This window comes from Saccostrea echinata, unplaced genomic scaffold, assembly GCF_033153115.1.
Source record: "Saccostrea echinata isolate AGI-Se365-2 ecotype Australia unplaced genomic scaffold, CSIRO_AGI_Sech_v1 ptg000002l, whole genome shotgun sequence".
In the NCBI taxonomy this organism is placed as follows: domain Eukaryota; kingdom Metazoa; phylum Mollusca; class Bivalvia; order Ostreida; family Ostreidae; genus Saccostrea; species Saccostrea echinata.
In genome coordinates this window covers 18,619,951-18,639,049 of record NW_026889751.1, presented here as the reverse complement: position 1 = coordinate 18,639,049, position 19,099 = coordinate 18,619,951, and the positions used below count along the sequence as shown (strand labels likewise).

Below are 19,099 nucleotides of genomic sequence, written 5' to 3'. Positions count from 1 at the left end.
CAATTTTGTTCCCAAGATCCAGATCGAAATATTTACCGTTTTTGAGTTATAAAGCAAAAGCTTTTAAGGGCCCAAGATCCCTTATCATAGGGGCCAGCCCCTTTTAAATAGTATAATATGAAAGCCCTTGCAATTATGCACAACTTTTGTTCTACATGTCTTAACAAAATATTTCTAGTTTTCAAGATATAAAGGAAAATATGTCAATTTTTTTGCTGTTTTCCGCGTTCTAACTTTTGACCCCTCTCTAGCGCCATTTTTAATGCAAAAATCAAAAACAAAAACGATGTGCACAACTTCAATGCTTCCTCTTTTCAATTTCAAAGGGTTTTGTGCTCCTATTATAACCATTTCTGAGCCTTTGTCTGGAAATCGGAGGCATACAAAATTCAATCAAAGGGGAATAACTCGTGAACAGAAGGTAATTTCCGAATTGTATTACGGTATTCTGACAGTGTTTTGTAAAGTCTAAAAGCTCTGAAAATTTGAACAAAATCTGTTTAAAAATGAGGAAGATATGAAGCGTCAAAGTTGGCGTCTAGGAAAAAAAAAAGAATAATAAGAATAATCTTAATCATCACAATCAGTAGAAGGTCTTCCGTTGGAAACGGAAGACCTTAATTAAAGCAATGTTGTTTATGTAATACATGTAAACGTCAAAATAGAAAGAGGTTACAGATAAGATTATAAGAATCATCAACTTCTTGACAATATTTACGGTTTTGCCGCAATACTATACTCCGAGATAGAAAAACGTTGACGCAGCATATATTTATCAAATTCTTGTCATCAAAAGAAAATATCTACATACTGTTTCTATAGACGAATACGGTTTTTAAAAGGAGAAAACAAATTGCGGTGCGCCGAACGCCGATATCTAACACCCTTTAAATGCTATTTCCACATGCATATGACATTACAAATTTATAATATACATGTAGTGTAAAATTGCAAAAACAATATTTCCCAACAATGTTTAAAAATTAATAGTTTCGGTTATGTAATTTATGAAATATTTAAAAAGTTTGCGTTTTTCTGGACAGAACTAATATAGATTGCAATAATTTATAGCCATTTATTTATTCAAAAAAATGAAAATAAAACAATAACGGTGGTCTTTAATATATGTACATGTGTTACATATGTTTCACTACCCACATTGACTATGTAACGCCCATTCACACGCCCCCTGTTTGTTTCTCCGGCAGTAACTTTTTCTGTAGGAGCATGTAGTCCCACTCGGTATAGGAGAGGAACATGTGTTACCCTGTCGAAGATTGCGTAATATTACACCATTCTTTTTCGTTACAATCTGATAAAGAAAGAAAAAAGCATCCCAGAATTAGAGTTCAGTTACTTTGATAGAGAATTGGATTTTGATTATCATAAGGTTTTCCAGTTTAATTCTTTTGACACAATCTCGAAAAAGTTAATAGAACTACATTGTATTTAAAATGGAACATTTTATATAACAACAAAACTCTAAACTGAAAAGAAATATCAATGTATCAGTTAGATATAAAGCACTCAAAATATAATATAAAGAAGAATATAAAAATCTTCATGTTTTGGAATAACCTTAACATTTCCCTGGACAAGAAAAAAATCTTGAAAGGAAAGCAAAAACAAAGTAGAATAATAATTTCACAGTTGAGATTCATGTATCTATTTTTTTTTAAATAATATTATTTTGAAAACATGTGATAGGATTTGGAAATGTTCATTAAAATACATACATATCAAAATTTATACTACCTGACAAAAGCAGTCATATTTCCTGAATAAATCTATATCTGTCTTTTTAATATCCGTCATGTTGTAAAATTCTCTAATTCGTATGCTTCCGTGAAGATTGTAGGCTGAAATTAAATCAAAATAAATAAAACTATCCCCACTGAACACTTTCAATTAAAACATGCGCATTATATGCATTTTGGTCCCGATACAAAAGAAAAAAACTTACCATAAATTAAATATTTAAAACCTTTATCCAAAATTTGTGGACCACATGACATAAAATATCCATTTCCAGTGATGGTTCCATTGAAATCTGTACCTATTCTTCCCTAGCAGATATAAAGAAGACATAAAGACTTTTGACGATTGATTGTATGCTTTCTCAGTCCCACTTGAGTGCTTGTGAAGACGAAAATGGTATGATTAATTTTCATAAATAAACTTAGACAATGATAATCATATTTAGATACATCTCTAAAACATGTGAATACAAAACAATATTTTCGAAGGTAATTCTGTTTCAGATTTTTATACCAATTTAATTAAGTTATTGTAGTAGCAGTGTATAAAAAATCACATTTTTTTCTACCTTGTAAGAATCTATAACTGACACTCTGTAATTACGCTCAAACAAATCATCACCCTTATTGTCAACCCCTTCCGCTTGAACCTGGAAAACTAAGAAAAAACAACAGTAAATCAATTTCTTTGACTGTTCTTTTTCATGAAACTAAATCAACCACTTCTATTGTCCAGTATTCTTATAACACTTAAACGTACCATAATTGGAACTGCAATATAGCTGTTGCCTGTGAGATACTCTCGGTTGACAACTGAAAATTTCCTTGATTTGGAAACATAACATCAATATTACATTAAGAAGGATCATTTTTAGCAATGGTTTAATCATTTTGTGGTTCTGCGTTTCACTTTGTTTATATATACATAGGCGTGTGTTAAGTAATAAGAAATGACTGTCATGTTTCAAGCAAGGGGGTCACCGTTTATGTATAATTAAAATTCCAGACACCAATCAATTTTAAATTCGACAGGTGCGCGTTTAACATGGTTATGTAATCGTCAATAGAGTGGTGAACTTAGTGCAGAGGGGAGTTAACATCTTTAGTAAATCAATGTATACTTCTCTGTGGTTGGTTTGCAGTGTCTTTATTTCCTTTCAGAATACATTAAAACGGAAACAAAATAAGAAAAACATAGAAGCAACAGAGTCTGAATGCATACTTTGAGATTTATTAAATATATTTGACAATTATTCCTGTAATGGAAATGGAAATTTACCATATGTGATTTTTTATATAGATATTTTTTATTCAACTAGTATTGTTAGTTGTGCATTACTTGTGAACCAGTTCATAGATTCATATAAATTTGAAACTTTTGTAATATACGAGGGTTGTTAGAAAAGTTCGCGGACACATTGATTTACGGTAAATTTGCTGTGTACTTTGATCATCAAAAATGGTAATCTTTCCATTCTAACAAAGCTACTACCATTCGGACATTGGTCCCAGATATGTGTATCATCTAAAACCATTTTCGACTCTTTCGGGCATTTACCTGTCTGCAGATATAATTTTTTTAATAGCTCGGTGCTCCAAGACGTTCAATGACTTTGCCATTCTTAACTTTATTTTTACGCATTGGTCATATATAATTAGCGACAAAACAGTCATAACCCCTCCAATTTCATTCAAAATTTTGCCAAAAGACGTTTTATGAATATCGTAGCGATAGGTGCAATATCATTTATCTTTATGCGCTATAACAGTGCAATTCTTAATTTTGAAAAAAAAAATGTCTATGTAATGTAAACTAACAAAAAAATGACATGTTTCGTGAAGCATGTTTAATCTAAATGATATAGCCATATAATTTTAAAAAAATTATCGGAAAACACCAGATATGTATGTATTGGAAAATACATATACATGTAGCTTCAATCTGCAGAATATGAGGTTTCATGCAAATAGCCTGCTCAAAATACGCGAACTTTTCTTACAACCCTTGTATCTATGTAGAATGATTAAAAATATTATTTGAACGTTTAATAGAGCAATTGGGGTAAGGTAAGGTAAATAAATTTAAGATATTTTCCGAAAATTTAAGGAACCATTGCTTATATAATTTTAAAATATTTATGAAAATATCTAGCTAAATTATGCACATATGTTAAACTAATAAAATAGATGAAAAGCAACTTTTTTTTATGTTAGGGATGGTGAAATATCCATTTATCACCATTTGCTTCATACTTGAAGCGCTTGAAAACAAAAAAAAAATATGAAATTGATTTTTTCTATTTGTTTACAAAGCAAATAATTAATAAGAATTTGTTCTGGGAATTATTTTCCGCCCACAATACTCATAAATTATTTCCTTACGCAATTCCTAAAAAACAAACCATTATAAATTTCCAAATGTCTACAGACATGTTTGATGTTCTAACAAATTGCTTTTTCCCTCTTAGTTCGCAAAAGCAATGAAATAATTTAACATGAATTAAATTATTGAAGACATTATTTAAACCCCTCATATTCTTAGATATTTAAATAAATGTAGCGAAAACAAATCTTCAGTAAAATCTGTAATATCCAAACCACAGCACAAGTTTATCTGATTTATAAATGTATCTCAAATTTATTGTCATTGAAAATATCATAATTAAAAGAATTGGTCCCAATATTTTAAACAAATTTGAATTTTACTTAAAAAAATATCCAACAAAATAAAAAAGAATAAAAAAAAAAGCCCTGAAATTTTCACACATTTATTTGATAGAGGGAAAGGAGGTGACAGCCTATAAAAGCACAATTGTCATTTGTGCACAATCATATTTAACGAAGGTGCCAACTTTCAGTAACCACAAGACGACCTTACACAGGTGGTCACGTTTCATGCGCAGTCTTGTTGTGCTTTATAGTACATGTTTGCATAGACGATTTGCATATAGTAAGGCACTGTAACCAACGCAATCTCTATACTCAATCATTCTGTGTGTACTTACGACACAAGAAGTAGAATGTTTTGCATAATATTAAAAGTATGATATTTTTTTTTTTTTACAATACATGTATGTTTCGGTTCATTTTAGGATATTTTTACGCCAAATGAAACTATTTTTAATGTATAAAATCTTTTAGGTATACATGCACCATCCTAAGCAAAACTTATTGGCAATATACTGACATTATAATACTACCAGTCAACCCTGGAAAAATGTAGACATTTTCCTGCTGAATTTCTTTTAGAGTCGAATTGATAAGATTGAAAAATACTTTAAAATTTTTATATTTATAAAACCCTTCGGTGAGTGAAATATTGCTTAACGAGGTTCGTTCCGCAGCTTTTGAGCAGATTTTTGTCTTGGTCTGTATTTAAATTATCTGCATAAGTTTTTAGTTCTTACGATAAATTTGGATTCTACAATGCTAATTAAACTATATTCAATTAAAAACTCATGATTAAATTCCATGAGGAACTATATTTCATTGCAGAAGGTTTTGTTTTAGAAGAAAATAATGAATTTTTTCTCTTTCAAAATATTAACAGTATTGTTAAGTTTAGATTCCTTTTTTTTTACATTTAGCCTGCACATGGGGTTATTTTGTGCAGTGAAATGTTTTATGCTGGTCCTAAATAATATATGAAATTTACCGTCATTGATTCTATCATCATATTGGACAAATATAGCAAATATATTGTGAAAGTCTTGGGAAAAAATAGCCCACTTCATGCTAACAATTAACACTATTTTATATTAGTTATATCTAAAAATTAACATTACAGAACCCCACTTTTAATTTTCTTTTCTTAATATACAAGATAATTTTAACAATTCTGCTTAAATTCAGAAAAATGACATTACTTTCAAATGATTTTATTTTATGTTTTCTAATGCTCATAAGGCTCACCGCAGCTGGTTTTTGCTGAGTATATTTAAAATTGACTAGAACATATTCATAGAGATGAATAATGTCATTTATTCAAATGACGATGTCACTGTAAATCATTTTACATACAAACAGGGGATCAGATTCACAAGCTCTGAATTTAAATTACGCAAAATATGAAATTGTCTGATCCCCCAATAATGAATAGAAAAAAGTACATAGAAAACAAGAAAATCAAACCTTTTAAGAAAAATATAGCAAAAAGATGGCACATACAAAAAAAATTGGCCAAGAAAAATTTCATGTGATACATTAATATTAACTAAAGAGGTAGGCTCGCAGGGGGTGATGGCTGGCCTTCAAATTACACGTGCTTCGTATACACAGTGTTCAACGTGCGGATATCAAAATACAACTGCTCTAAGCTCTGATCCGCACCGCTGATCACGTGACCCTATCCAATTAAACCACTGGCTAGTAAATGTTTGTCTCACAGCCAGCAGACGTGTATCTAAGAACACATTTTGTACACTGAAGATGTTACACACATAAAAATACTCGCATTTAATACATAAATTCAATTATTATCATAATTGATGTTTTATGTTTTCTAATGCTCATTAGGCTCACCGCAGCTGGTTTTTGCTAAGTATATTTAAAATTGACTAGAACACATTCATAGAGATGAATAATGTCATTTATTCAAATGACGATGTCACTGTAAATCATTTTACATACAAACAGGGGATCAGACTCACAAGCTCAGAAGCTCACAAGCTACATAAGACGAAATTTATTGTCATTATGAGCATAATTTAACCATATTGTTTACTACATAGTTATGAATGACCGGATTTTGCTTAACATATTAAGTGATAGGGTACAAACCCTACACCCGTATTCCTAGAAACATGCAAAATAAACGTGCCTGCAATAATAGGACTTTAATTGATCGAAAAAAGGTTGTTATGAATAGCAATATCATACTAGGGTAAGTAAATGAACTATCTAGATTACCGGAATTCATTATCTATATGCTATAAACAAAGCATTGGGTATGTCATAAACAACCTACTGCGAAATATAATACACCACATAATTATCAGATCTTATACTGGCCTCAATCATTTAGTCATTTGAATAACTGCATTCCTAATACTTCTTAGAAACTTCCGCATGGGCTGGTCGTGCGTGGGGGTGCAGCACAGATGTACACCATCCGGACCCAAGAAAGTCAAGTATCTCCAGAATCCCCTGTGGCGCCAGAAATGTATCCCAGACAAACACTTGGTCATGGACTCCAGCTGTGCATTCGTCCCCACTACAGAATCATTAAAACCTCGACAGGCTGCAAAAGGCAATCGCCGAATTAATTGGCCGATTATAACCACCTTTACACCAGCGCCATCCCGCAGATATGCTGCCACAGATATGAGGTCCCCCGCTAGCTTCTCACAACAAGTCCAATCACTAATGCCATTTTCTCCGATCTGGAGGAAAATTACATCGGGCGGCGAGATGAAATGAAAAAGTTCCCTTCGAGCGCTCAGCCAATGCGATATACCTATGTGTCGCAAACGAAGTCCTCCTTTGCCCCGAAAATTCACGATAAAACTGTCATCCAATTTCATTTTTTAATCCCTTGTCACAAACACAATTCCTCCAATCTACGGATGTAAGAATGTCCAATAATGCAAACATTAAATCCATCCTCGAATCAAACTTCCCCAGCAATGCTACAACTATCGCTAATAGCTGACTAAAAAAATAAATAATTATAGTAAAACTTTACCAAAATAATTAACTTACGAAGCACAAACTTCCAAGTTCTTAAGCGTCCACTTCAGTTAGCCCTTCACAGTGGTCAGCGTGCGGATATCAAAATACAACTGCTCTAAGCTCTGATCCGCACCGCTGACCACGTGACCCTATCCCATTAAACCATTGGCTAGTAAATGTTTTTCTCACAGCCAGCAGACGTGGATCTAAGAACACATTTTGTACACTGAAGATGTTTCACACATGAAAATACTCGCATTTAATACATACATTCGATTAATATTATCATAATTGATGTTGCTTGTTAAATTTTTAATGCCAGAAAAATGACATTTTTGAGTGCAAAAAGGTCGAATAATTGACTATGCGAAGTAATTTGAAACTTTTTTTTGTTGTCAGAAATTTTAAAGATACTATTCAAGATGAAGAAAGACTGTGTTTGTTCCCATAATTTATTTGGATAAAAAAATATTAGAGGAAAAACTTTGAAACTTTGATTTATGTGTTAGACGTAATTACAGTGCAAAAAGGTCATATTAAATGCTCCGTAGTGCCAAAGGAAGCGCATTGACCCCCACTTTTGGTTTTGATTTTTAATTAAGCTATATGTATAGATTTCAAAAATATACTTGATAAAAAATTCTCAATACTTTTGATAACAGGATCCAACCTCCTTAAAATGCATGATAATTGAATATTAGATTTTGGAAACTCGTAGCATGAAGGAAGAAAGTATTGTTAAACTTCATCTCATAATTGTGAAATTTGCTCATCATGTTAAACCTCTACAAACTGCGCCCCTGAGCTGATATATGCCCAATCTCTGTGACATCATTTCCTTTTTCCTTGTAAGTCTAATTAACAAAAATCACTGAGTATGCACAAATTGTAAATGATGGGGAAAATTTTCCTCACACCTAATGGAACTCAAGAAACCACAAGATCCACGGACATTATCTTCCGAATGATCTACAATGCAACATCCCCAACCACATGAATCTTCTTCTACCTGTGCATGAAAAATATAGGGTAATTATTACTGAACTTGTTGTAATTTCTCTATGTTCAATATTTCAGCAAATTCGTTTGCAAATTTTTCCTGAGAGAAGAATAATCAAACATATGAATGAAAAGGGGTGCAAGGCGATTGATTTTTTTCTTCTTTTTTTTTTTTTCTTCAAAAAAAAAAACAACACTATATTATAGAAAAATATGTAAATAGCCCCCCCCCCTTCCCCCGTTAATATAACCCAAACAGGAAAGAGAGCTTGGTTTGAAACTTTCAGATGATTTTTTGCATATTTATTGGTAGATCAAGTTACCAAAATTTTTCATTGTACAGACATATTTCTTTTGACTGATTCCTAAAAAAAAATTAGAAAGAATTTGGTTTAATTCCTTATAATCTTTTTTCATGTACACCTGTTACACTCATTGCATAATTGTAAAAAAAAATATTTTAGACATAAGATTGGATATGTATATAAAAATAGCTAAAATAAAATTTATAATCAAAGGTTTGTAGATTTTGTATAGAAACCTCAATAGCATAACTCTAAATATAGAAGCAAAGTAGGGAAAAACTAATTCAATACACGGAGGAGAAGATTAAAAATATATATATATATTTTATCCTGTGTACAAGGAAGAAGAATATTTTTTTTCATCATTTTTAATACTATTTCAGAGTGAGCATTGGTTGTATTTTTAAAGGATGATAGAATTTTTTTTTTTTTTTTTTTTTTTTTTTTTTCATGCCTTATTAAATTCATATCAAACATTTTAAACAGTCATATATATTTCAGATATTTTGTAAAATGCAGCATGGATTTGGCGAGACACAGTATTGGAATCAGAGGGCCAGGGAAGAAGCGCTCACTCCTCCATGGTAACCGATCCCACCTCTGATGTTTTAGAGGTCCGTGTTTGCTCTGCTCTTGATTTTTATTGTTTGAATGGACTTTTTAGCTTGAATACTGTTCGTTATCTCCATATATTTCATTTAAAACTCTAAACAAACCTGCACAATTCCAATTGTCTGATTTTCAAAAGCTCAAAATTACCAGGGTTAGCTATTGTCTTATCTGGTTAACCTGAGTCCTGAATGCATTGAAGCGACGCGAATTTCCAGTCGCTCATGCTCTGACAAAGTCAGTCTGAAAAAAGAAAAAAAACATATTCATTGAGAAAAGTTTTTGGTACGTTTGAATTCCTTTAGACAAAATGCAATAGAAAAAAGACACCTTTTTTGAAAAATGCTTATAATTCCGAAATTCCAGTCAATTTCAAATTGTCTCCAAGTTGAAACTTATGGAGAGATTTAAGGCACCAATTGGAATTTATAGGAGCCACTAAATTAATCGCCAATTAGAGGTCCTATCATAAAAAAAACATTAAAACAAAGTCATTGAACATGTATCAACAATAAAGGCAAGGAATTCTTCAGAAAAACGATGTATACGTATCCATATTTAAAATTCAAATTCAATCGTGACACCAAAAATCCTTGGACAAAATTCTAACATACTCTTTGATATAATATGTACAAAATAGGCAATTAAAATTTCATTAGCCATTGGGATATTCTCTCTCTAAAGGCAGGGAAATTTTAATACATGGTTCAAATGAATCGGAGTTTTAATTTGTAAAAGAGAAGTGATAATTAAGAATTCAACAGTTAAATCACTTCAAGTTGTCAGAGAAGTAATGAAAGAAAGAAAACAATTCGTTTGTCATTTTGCCACCGTATGACCTTACACAGCTGCCAATGTTTCATGCAAAATTATGATAAATTTTAAAGTACATATTAAAAAAATTTTTCTCAAACGTGCATTCTTATTAGTTAATCAATAAGAATCAACTTTCAACATAAGATACCATTTAAAAAAAATTAAATTGATTTATTTCAAATCTTACTATTATATAACAATTGTTATTCTTAAATGGAAGCTTTTTTTCAGAAAACCTTTCACGTTTTTATTCTTTTATCCCACGCTTTGGATTCTTTTACCCCGTGAGGGTATTCTCATAACACATATATGTTTAAGGAACTGGTCATCAAATTAAAAGATTTAAGTAGAATTCTAATGCACAAATTAAAGGAACAGGTGTAAACGTGGCAAATGCTTCCAAATTTGAATGTATGAATATATTTTTGATGGTGAAAAAAGAGAGAACATGATAGTAATTGCTACAAAAATAAATCGTTAAAGCAACAAAGCTGAACTTCACTATCAAAATAATTCAGGTTGCTGTAAACAAAAGCTCACACTAAATCAATAATCACAGTAACTGTTGAGTTAAAGAATTTTACATCAATCTATTGAAGACCCTCTTGACTTTTTTTGGAAACAACAGCATATAAAACTTTAAACGTAACTAAAAGCACAAGTACTGTATAGAAAACTCATCGAGCTGTTATTATTATCTTTTTTTTTTCATTTTACCTATAAGAAGAATTTACTGATTAGTATGTTTTTGAAGCATAACCACTTCAAATATATGTAATTATACAATTTTTTTTATCCTGCTTGTGTTGTTCAAATTCATAATCCTTGCTAAGCAGCCTTTGGTTCCTTCTTTCATGGTCCATGCCCCCTGAGGCCTAAGGGGTGGGACCAAAACCATCAAAATAAGTGCAATCTTTAAAATCTTTTTTCTTTACTCCTGGACATTAAGCAACTTTTTGAGCATTAAGCCCTTTACCAAAATAGTGAAATTCATGGCCCAAGGGTCAAGGGTTCTAGATTTAGGGTGAGACTCTATTGATTATATAGTGAAAATTCATAAATTCTTTTAAAGTAAAATTTCTCCTCCTGTTCATAAAGCAGACTAGGTAGGTGCAAGGTTATGATGACCAAATGAGCCTCTTTCGAAATTGAGAAATTTGTAGCCCCAGGATGAGAGGTTCTGCGAGAAGGGGGGGGGGGGGGTCTTTTGACTATAGTGAAAGTGCATTATTTCTTTGAAAATCGTCCTCTCTATCTGCTCCTTGGTATTAAGCAGATAAACCAAGAATGTAGTAATGATAAGCAAGGACGCCTGCTCCAGAACTGAGATATGGTGTAAAGGCAAAGCTCTATTTAGCGAAATTGCATTAATTTAAGGGTATTTTGCAAATAAATTAAATGCATGGTTATAATGATGAAAAATGCCTTTTCTAGAATTATGAATTTATGACCCCATGGTCAGGGGGTTCATGTGGGGGGATCTATTGAATATATATAGTGGAAATGCATTTTTTTCCCCGAAAATCTTCTTCTCTGCCCCTGGGTATTTAACAGATAAACTAATTGCATGATTATGATGAGCACGGATGTCTTGTCAAAAAGTTTCATAACCAGGGTTAGGAGCTTTGGTGTAAGGTGAAGCTCCTTTGAATATACAGTGAAATGCATTATTTTTTTGAACATCCTCTTCTCTGCCGATTGTTATTATGGAAACAAACTAAATGCATGGTTATGATGAGCAAGAGTGCCTCTTCTAAAATTGTTAATATCTTAGTCACTGGGTCAGGGACTCTCGTATTAGCGTGGGGCTATATTGAATCTATAGTGAAAAGGGATTATTTCTTCGACAATCTTATCTGCTCCTGGGCATCTAGGAGGCATACAGAGTATAGTCCAGTCAAATTGTCATAAACCTTAAACAAATTGCAAAGAATTTTTTTCTTTATTTATAAATAGCAAATTGTATAATAATCAACATATAAAAACTCTAGAAAAATATATAAAGGCGAAAGATATGTTTTTTTAGAAATAAATATTTACTGGTCTAATAAAATATGTATTGCAGAAATGTGCTACCATAGGCACCAAGGGAGACAATTTTAACCACTATTAACAAACCACTTCTCTTCTTAAACAAGCATAAAAAAATTATAATTCTTTTTGTATACATGCTTAGATTTAAATTTCACCAAGGTATAGGAATAAAAGATCTGAGAGTCTTAACTCAACTTTAAAGATATATTGTTGGAATCTTTAATATCCGTATCACTTTTAAGCATGTAGAAACCTACCTATCAAAATATGGGTCTATGAATCACAAAAAATTATATATTAATTAAGTAATTTTGTAAAAATTCAAACTTCAAACTAATAATAACTCTTGCACATATATAAAGTAGTGTTTACATCTCTTTTATTAAATGTTGGAAACATTAGGGAAAATAATCTATGGAGAGTCGTTAGTGGTATTATTGCAATATAAAAAATATTTTATTATTTAAAAGTAATACTTTCGTTATATGACCTTGTTAGTCCCCTACCGGTGAAACCGGAGGGGACTTTAGGTTTCCTCTGAGTCTGTCCGTCCGTCTGTCTGTCTGTCTGTCTGTCTGTCTGTCTGTCTGTCCGTCTGTCTGTCTGTCCCTCTGTCTGTCTGTCAGTCTGTCCCACTTGGGTTTCCGCACTTTTTTCCTAAACGCTTGCAGATATTGAGCTGATTTTTGGTATGTGAGTGTATCTTGATGAGTTACAGATCAAATTTGCATTTCGTTCCGCTTCATTGCTTTTTGACGGAATTACGGCCTTTTCAATTTTTAGGGGTTTTCCGCAATTTTCTTCTAAACGCTTTCAGATATTGAGCTGATTTTTGGTAAGTCACTTTACCTTGATTAGTTATAGGCCAAGTTTGCATTTCGTCCCGCTTCATCGATTTTTGACGGATTTATGGCATTTTTAATTCTTAACGGGAACCAGATTACACTTGCCGGTAGGGAACTAGTATTGCTAATGCAATACTCTCAAAATGCTTGTTTAAAGATGTTTAGAATGTTGATTATATAAGTGAGATCTACTTTGTAAGTAAAATAATAAAGATTAGACCATCTTTTAAAATTGTTTGGTTGCCCACTCTCGACCGCCTGACTAAAAATGGTCCAACTCAAAGTTTTTTTTTTTTTTTTTTTTTTTTTTTTTTTTTTTTTTTTTTACATTTCAGGACATGATATCTTTTTCTTTTTATTCCTTTTATCCCGTCAACAAATATATTGAAATTTTTATGGAAAAAAGATTTTCCTGCCCACCTACTGACCCAATAATTTTACCCTGAATCAGGAGAGGGCAAACAAACATTTTTTTTTTAAAGATGGCCTTATTCTTTATTTGTGTGTGTGTGTGTACTCAGTATAAAAATGATGCCTAATATATAGTATATTTTATTGTAATTTGTAAGCATATTTCTTGAACATTATAGTTGTGTTACTTTGATTCACGTTTCGCTTCTGCTTTGTTCTTAATATAAACCCGGAGTCAAGTAGGGTCACACAAGGGATTTAATTTTATACGAAATCTTTGAAATAGGCCGCATTGGGGGATTTTTGTAATTTCTTTTAAACATATCCTATTATGTAATAGGTTTGTGCATTTTACTTTTTTAAAAACTACACAATATTTTTGACTTATTTTCCAAGTAGCATCCGAAATACACCTGCATAAATAAGAAAAGTTTTTAAAAAATACTATATTCTTATCACGATAATCAATGATCAGATGTGTAATTCAATTGTCATAAGAATGACTCTAAGCCAGGCTCTATAAACATCGCTAGTAAAGATTGGTTGATTGTATGTTGTTACGCCCCGTTCAAGAATTTTTCACTTATATAGAAACCATATACCATACACCATATACGGACGAGGGGCTTCAAATTTAGACCTTTACAAAGCGTTTAGGGTTATTGAGTAGTGAGGGTTCTTTATAATGCATATGCCAACATGTACCGTGATACTTGGCCTTGGTTTTTAAGGTCTCATCTGAAAGATCTGCAACGTTTACTTTAAGGTGCAGAGAGCTTAATTAGTAATGTGATATGCCCCCCCCCCCCCAACACACACACACACAAACACAAATTACAAAATAAATCTTAAAAAATAGCAATGAACATTATATTGAATACAATACATATAGCGAATACTTTTGAGGTTGACATTTAGGTGAAGTACCAGTTCCAGTTTCAAGATTATCATTAATTTATTTCTTAAGGATTTCGTGTCATTTTTTTACGATTTTTCTTTTATTTTTTAACCTTTCAAATAAAAGTAATGGGAAAAAAATCTTACTTTTAAGTAGGGATGTCAATTTTGTCCATTTTTCATATTCGAATATTCGATGAAAGTATTCGAATATATTCGAATATTCGATAAAATATATAAATTCTGGTTTATTTCAAATGTGCATATCCTACTCTCATGAAAAGTTCATAGTAGGTAATCTTATATTGGAAGTAAAAATGTATGAAGACTTAAGTAGTTGTAAAAATGTATGAAGACTTTTGTAGTTGTACAATAAGGGATTCCATTTGATATTTGTCAATGTTTTAAATAAATAATTGATTTAAATGTAGAAAAAGTATAATTTTAGCAAATGATACGTGTGTATTTATAGTAGTTCCAACTGAGAAACCAGTCGTCTTACCAAAGGCAAGATAGTCGTATACTGTTTAGATTTCAATACGTGTAATTAATTGCAATTATCAGCCTAATAAAAGATATGATTATTATCTTTGATACAATGTTTTTAGAATATAAATAAAGATTTCCATAGACAATTTTCCTACGTAATTAACTAATTTCCCGATGATAAATATAAAATTCAGGTTTATGTACAACCCCAGATAATCAAGTAATTTACACATTTATACTGAAATTTAGCCCTTTAAAATATTAATTACAGACTAATTCTATCGGACTTTCATTCAATGATCAATTAAATGTGTTTTGATAAGTATAACTCTTCACGTCTTTTACACAGTCTAAGAAGGTTTTAATCTTGTTATCCTCGATTCTAGATCCGATCGTATTTAACTAATAAAAACTATGAAAGTACCTTTTGTATTATACATAAAGCATTATTGTATAATTTTTTAACACCTTATTCAAAACAAAATAATTTAGTAGATCTATAAGATAAGAAAGTATAGATGGACATTGATCGCTAGTAAATTAAACAGGAAGAATTCCAGCACTGTTCTAATAAAAATTTTTAAATCACAGTACTTCTTTTTATGAAATCTGAAAAACACCGAATATTCGAATCTTAAATTTATATTCGAATATCAATTCATCGAATGAATATTCGAATGTTCGAATATTCGTTGACATCCCTACTTTTAAGATTTCCTTCAAGTGTAACTTCGTCATAGGTATGACGAATTTCAGATGAATGCCCTATGCATGCATTGCTATAAAGAAAGATATGTCGGGGAGGGGGCTGACCCCCCTCTCTCTGAGATTTTCGGAGTTAAAAGGTTCTATGTAAAAGTAACAAAGACATGTCCATGAGCCCATTCCCCAGGGCCCTTATTGAAAGTCATGTAATTTATGAAAATAGACCCCCCTCCCTCAGAGAGAAAGGTTTTCAAATTTGAGGAAATTAATCTTATTTATTTTTATTTCGTACATATTTGTTTGGTTATTTATTTATTTATTTATTTTTGCTTGTGAAAAAAATTATGAGACTTGACATCTGTGAGAATTGATATGAACCCCCCCCCCCCTTTCAAAAAAACTCCCTGAGACGTGTGTGCTTAATTGTCCCCTATAAATTGTTATTTGAATTATCTTAACTAATAAAACTTGTCATTTCTACTATGGGTACATATTCTTTGTCCCTAAACAAAGCAATACTGGGGAATTGGAATAGTTTTATTTTTCAATTATTTCCGTTACCATGGGAACAGGAATCCATAGTAATTAAAGAAATAATCACCAGTTTCAGTTTGCAGACGCATTTCTGCATGATCTGTAAAAAAAAAAAATTAAGATCATAGTGATGTTCTACAATGCTTAAAAGTTTGTCAAATGCAACTTTACTATGCTTTTATCTTTGCCTATTTTGCATGAATCAGGAATGTTCAGTAAAAAAGACACTCGTGGGTTTGTGAATATCGGAAAGACTCTACAGAGTCAACCGAACCTAGATAAGAACAAAGAATACGATGGAGCAATTTTGTTGCAATGGAAGAACAAGCTAGGCAGGTGGGAGAACTTTCCAAAGACAGATAATCAGAAAATTGATAAATCATTTGCTAAGAATTCGAAATCAACCATACTGTTGGCAATTGATGGACATATGTAAGTATCAATAAAGTCCTTGAGTGAAGCAAAACATCAGTTACAAATTATCCATATGTACGTTGTGCTTCTCATTTGTCAAATTTTCACAGGTTTAGACTGGTTTTATCGAAGATGAAGTTGATAAACATATCATCTAGAGAGGCTTATGACGTGAGATGCTTTGAAAACAGCCCAATTCGAGCCTCAAATTAATATAATTATAAAGAAACAAAGACCTATTAATGTCCAAATGTGCATAAAGTCATAAATATATTCAGTATGTACATGTACAATATCCGTATTCAATATGTAGATTTTTATTTTTGACATAATTCATTTCGTTTACAGAGATACATTCAATATTAAAAAGGACAGCGTATTCTTTGATAGTTCCTGGAATGAAAATAAAATTAAATTACATTGGTGAGAGGGATTTTCTTTATTACTTTTAGATAAGCTTTGGATACAGAGTAAGTACATGTATTTAAAATATAATATTTTGTCAAAGAGCATTGATCATTGAAAGCTCTATAGAAGATCAGTTTTCATATCTTTGGTTAGGAGATACGTTCTTACAACTGACAACTCCATACACAACATGAAATGCCATGTGTACACATATACAAGAGGAATAATGCACCAAACGTTTTAAATAAACTTACCATAATACACCAGGAGGGATACTTAGCGCAGTGTTTACGTGACGTACCCGTCGATGTATTCCTCGGGCCATTCTTCGCCTACTTGCCCAATGTAAACATGTTTAGAACGTAAAAAATTGTCAAAACGTTGATAAATAGCTAATGTTTATAATTATTGTGCAACAGGTGTAGGTAGATTATTGTTGTATAGTGTTGCAGCAAATGTCATACAGCATGTGTCATGTTGAAGCGGAAAGCTGTATTTTTCATTTTTTGTTATTGCGAGCGTTATCGCCCTCGTTATCTTTAATTACTTTTTATATTTTCTGTAATTAATATTACGTTAATGCTGAATTCGAATTAAAGTTATCAATTATAATCATTGTATATTTCTTTACTTGATTTGATAAAGATTTTTAATTGTAAGCTTATTTAGTATTTTTATTAGTTTGTAAATAAATAATTACTATGTATTATTTATGATATTTGGGATATTTAGGGTTTTGACTGGCAATTATACAGGAGAGGTTCTAAAGATAAAACACAACAAAACCAGTAGTAAAAATGTAAGGTTGAGGTTAGACCTGCTTATATTATATACCATTAAGTAGTAAGTGTGCGGTCATACCTGTGCCAGAGTGTGTGGTCATCCCTGCTCTGGACTTAGCATCACTTAGCAGCGAGTGTGCGGACATCCCTGCTTGTTGCTGCGCAAGATCAAGGTGTGCGGACTTCCCTGCCTGTATCTTGTGGTAGAGAATTGGTGTGCGGACATCCCTGCCAGTGCCTCTAGTCTAATATCGTTTCCTTAGTGTCAAGTGTGGGTCATCCCTGCTTGTCACTGCGCAAGGGCAGGTAATGTTCGACCTCCTTGCACTTTTAATCAGCGTCTACACGACAAAAAGACTTGGGGTGAAAAGATAGCACCGTCTTATCAGCATCACAAGAAAAAAATCAAAGATGATTTATTGGTGAGGCTTAATTTCTTGAATCATTTGCTTTATGAGTGTCACAATTAACGTCCAAACATGGTTCCATATATTTTACCATACAATTTTTCACTATGTAAATAACTAATTTAAATGTCATAACTGTGTTTTATAACATTTTATTGGTTCAGTAGAATTTACTTGGCGGGTTTAAATCCCGTGCGATTTTGTAGTCAGTTTGGGTGTCGCAATTGAGTAGAGTAGACGCACTTTGACATGCTCGAGTATTGACAATAGTATTCTTCATAAAGTTTTGACCAGATTTCACATCTCTTCTGAGGTAAGTTTGTTTTATTAATTTAAAGGTTTTTATCTTATACAGTTTCCTGAAATGGCCAAGGACCTTAATTCTTAATTTTGATGTAAATTATGTGATTGAGTAATTTGTGCATTGATATCATTTCAAGTATTATTCTAATAGTATACAAGTATATTAAAGTATGTAGTAGCTACAATGTATGGTGTAAAGTACGTTTGTATAATACGCAAATATTTCGTATATTTTGCGGAGTATGCAGTAAAATGCTAGAGTATATGCAGTAAAATGCAGTATGCAGTAAAATGCTATAATATATGCAGTAAAATGCAGTATGCAGTAAAATGCTAGAGTATATGCAGTAAAATGCAGTATGCAGTAAAATGCTATAGTATATGCAGTAAAATGCAGTATGCAGTAAAATGCTAGAGTATATGCAGTAAAATGCAGTATGCAGTAAAATGTAAAGTATACAGTAAATCTTACGATATGCACGAGCACGAATCCACTTAGTATATTTTAGATACAAATGTTATAATGTATGTAATCTACAATAATTTTGTAGATCCCATATGGTCCAGGAAGCCATTCAGCCCAAACAACGAACCATCTTGAAATTTTAAATTTTGTACAAAGCCAATAAATGTAATATAGTCAAAGAACAGTCCTTGTATTCCTTTTATGAGGCGACCATTCGGCCTGCCTGCGACAATGAGTTATATAAATTG

The 19,099-nt window shown here is 31.8% G+C and overlaps 2 protein-coding genes across 2 annotated transcripts; both read right to left on the bottom strand.

The window, feature by feature from the left end:
• Positions 1-1,103: 1,103 nt before the first annotated feature.
• On the bottom strand, positions 1,104-2,657 carry LOC133173839 (uncharacterized). The gene is made up of 5 exons (XM_061308915.1): positions 2,518-2,657; positions 2,327-2,415; positions 1,964-2,066; positions 1,756-1,859; positions 1,104-1,312 (listed from the first exon to the last, which is right to left on the bottom strand). The coding sequence occupies exons 1-5, from the start codon at positions 2,645-2,647 to the stop codon at positions 1,151-1,153; spliced, it is 588 nt and encodes a 195-aa protein (XP_061164899.1). The 5' UTR covers positions 2,648-2,657; the 3' UTR covers positions 1,104-1,150.
• Positions 2,658-6,770: 4,113 nt separating this feature from the next.
• LOC133173849 (uncharacterized) lies at positions 6,771-7,279 on the bottom strand. The gene has a single exon (XM_061308926.1). It carries the CDS (start codon positions 7,277-7,279, stop codon positions 6,773-6,775), a length of 507 nt encoding a protein of 168 aa, XP_061164910.1. The 3' UTR covers positions 6,771-6,772.
• Between the last annotated feature and the right edge of the window lie 11,820 nt (positions 7,280-19,099).

Coding starts and splice junctions, on each gene's coding strand:
- LOC133173849 (XM_061308926.1), bottom strand. CDS start 7,279: ATGAAATTGGATGACAGTTTTATCGTGAATTTTCGGGGCAAAGGAGGA.
- LOC133173839 (XM_061308915.1), bottom strand. CDS start 2,647: ATGATTAAACCATTGCTAAAAATGATCCTTCTTAATGTAATATTGATG. Junction 2,416..2,517: donor ATATTGCAGTTCCAATTATG/GTACGTTTAAGT, acceptor GTTTTTTCTTAG/TTTTCCAGGTTCAAGCGGAA. Junction 2,067..2,326: donor CAGTTATAGATTCTTACAAG/GTAGAAAAAAAT, acceptor TATATCTGCTAG/GGAAGAATAGGTACAGATTT.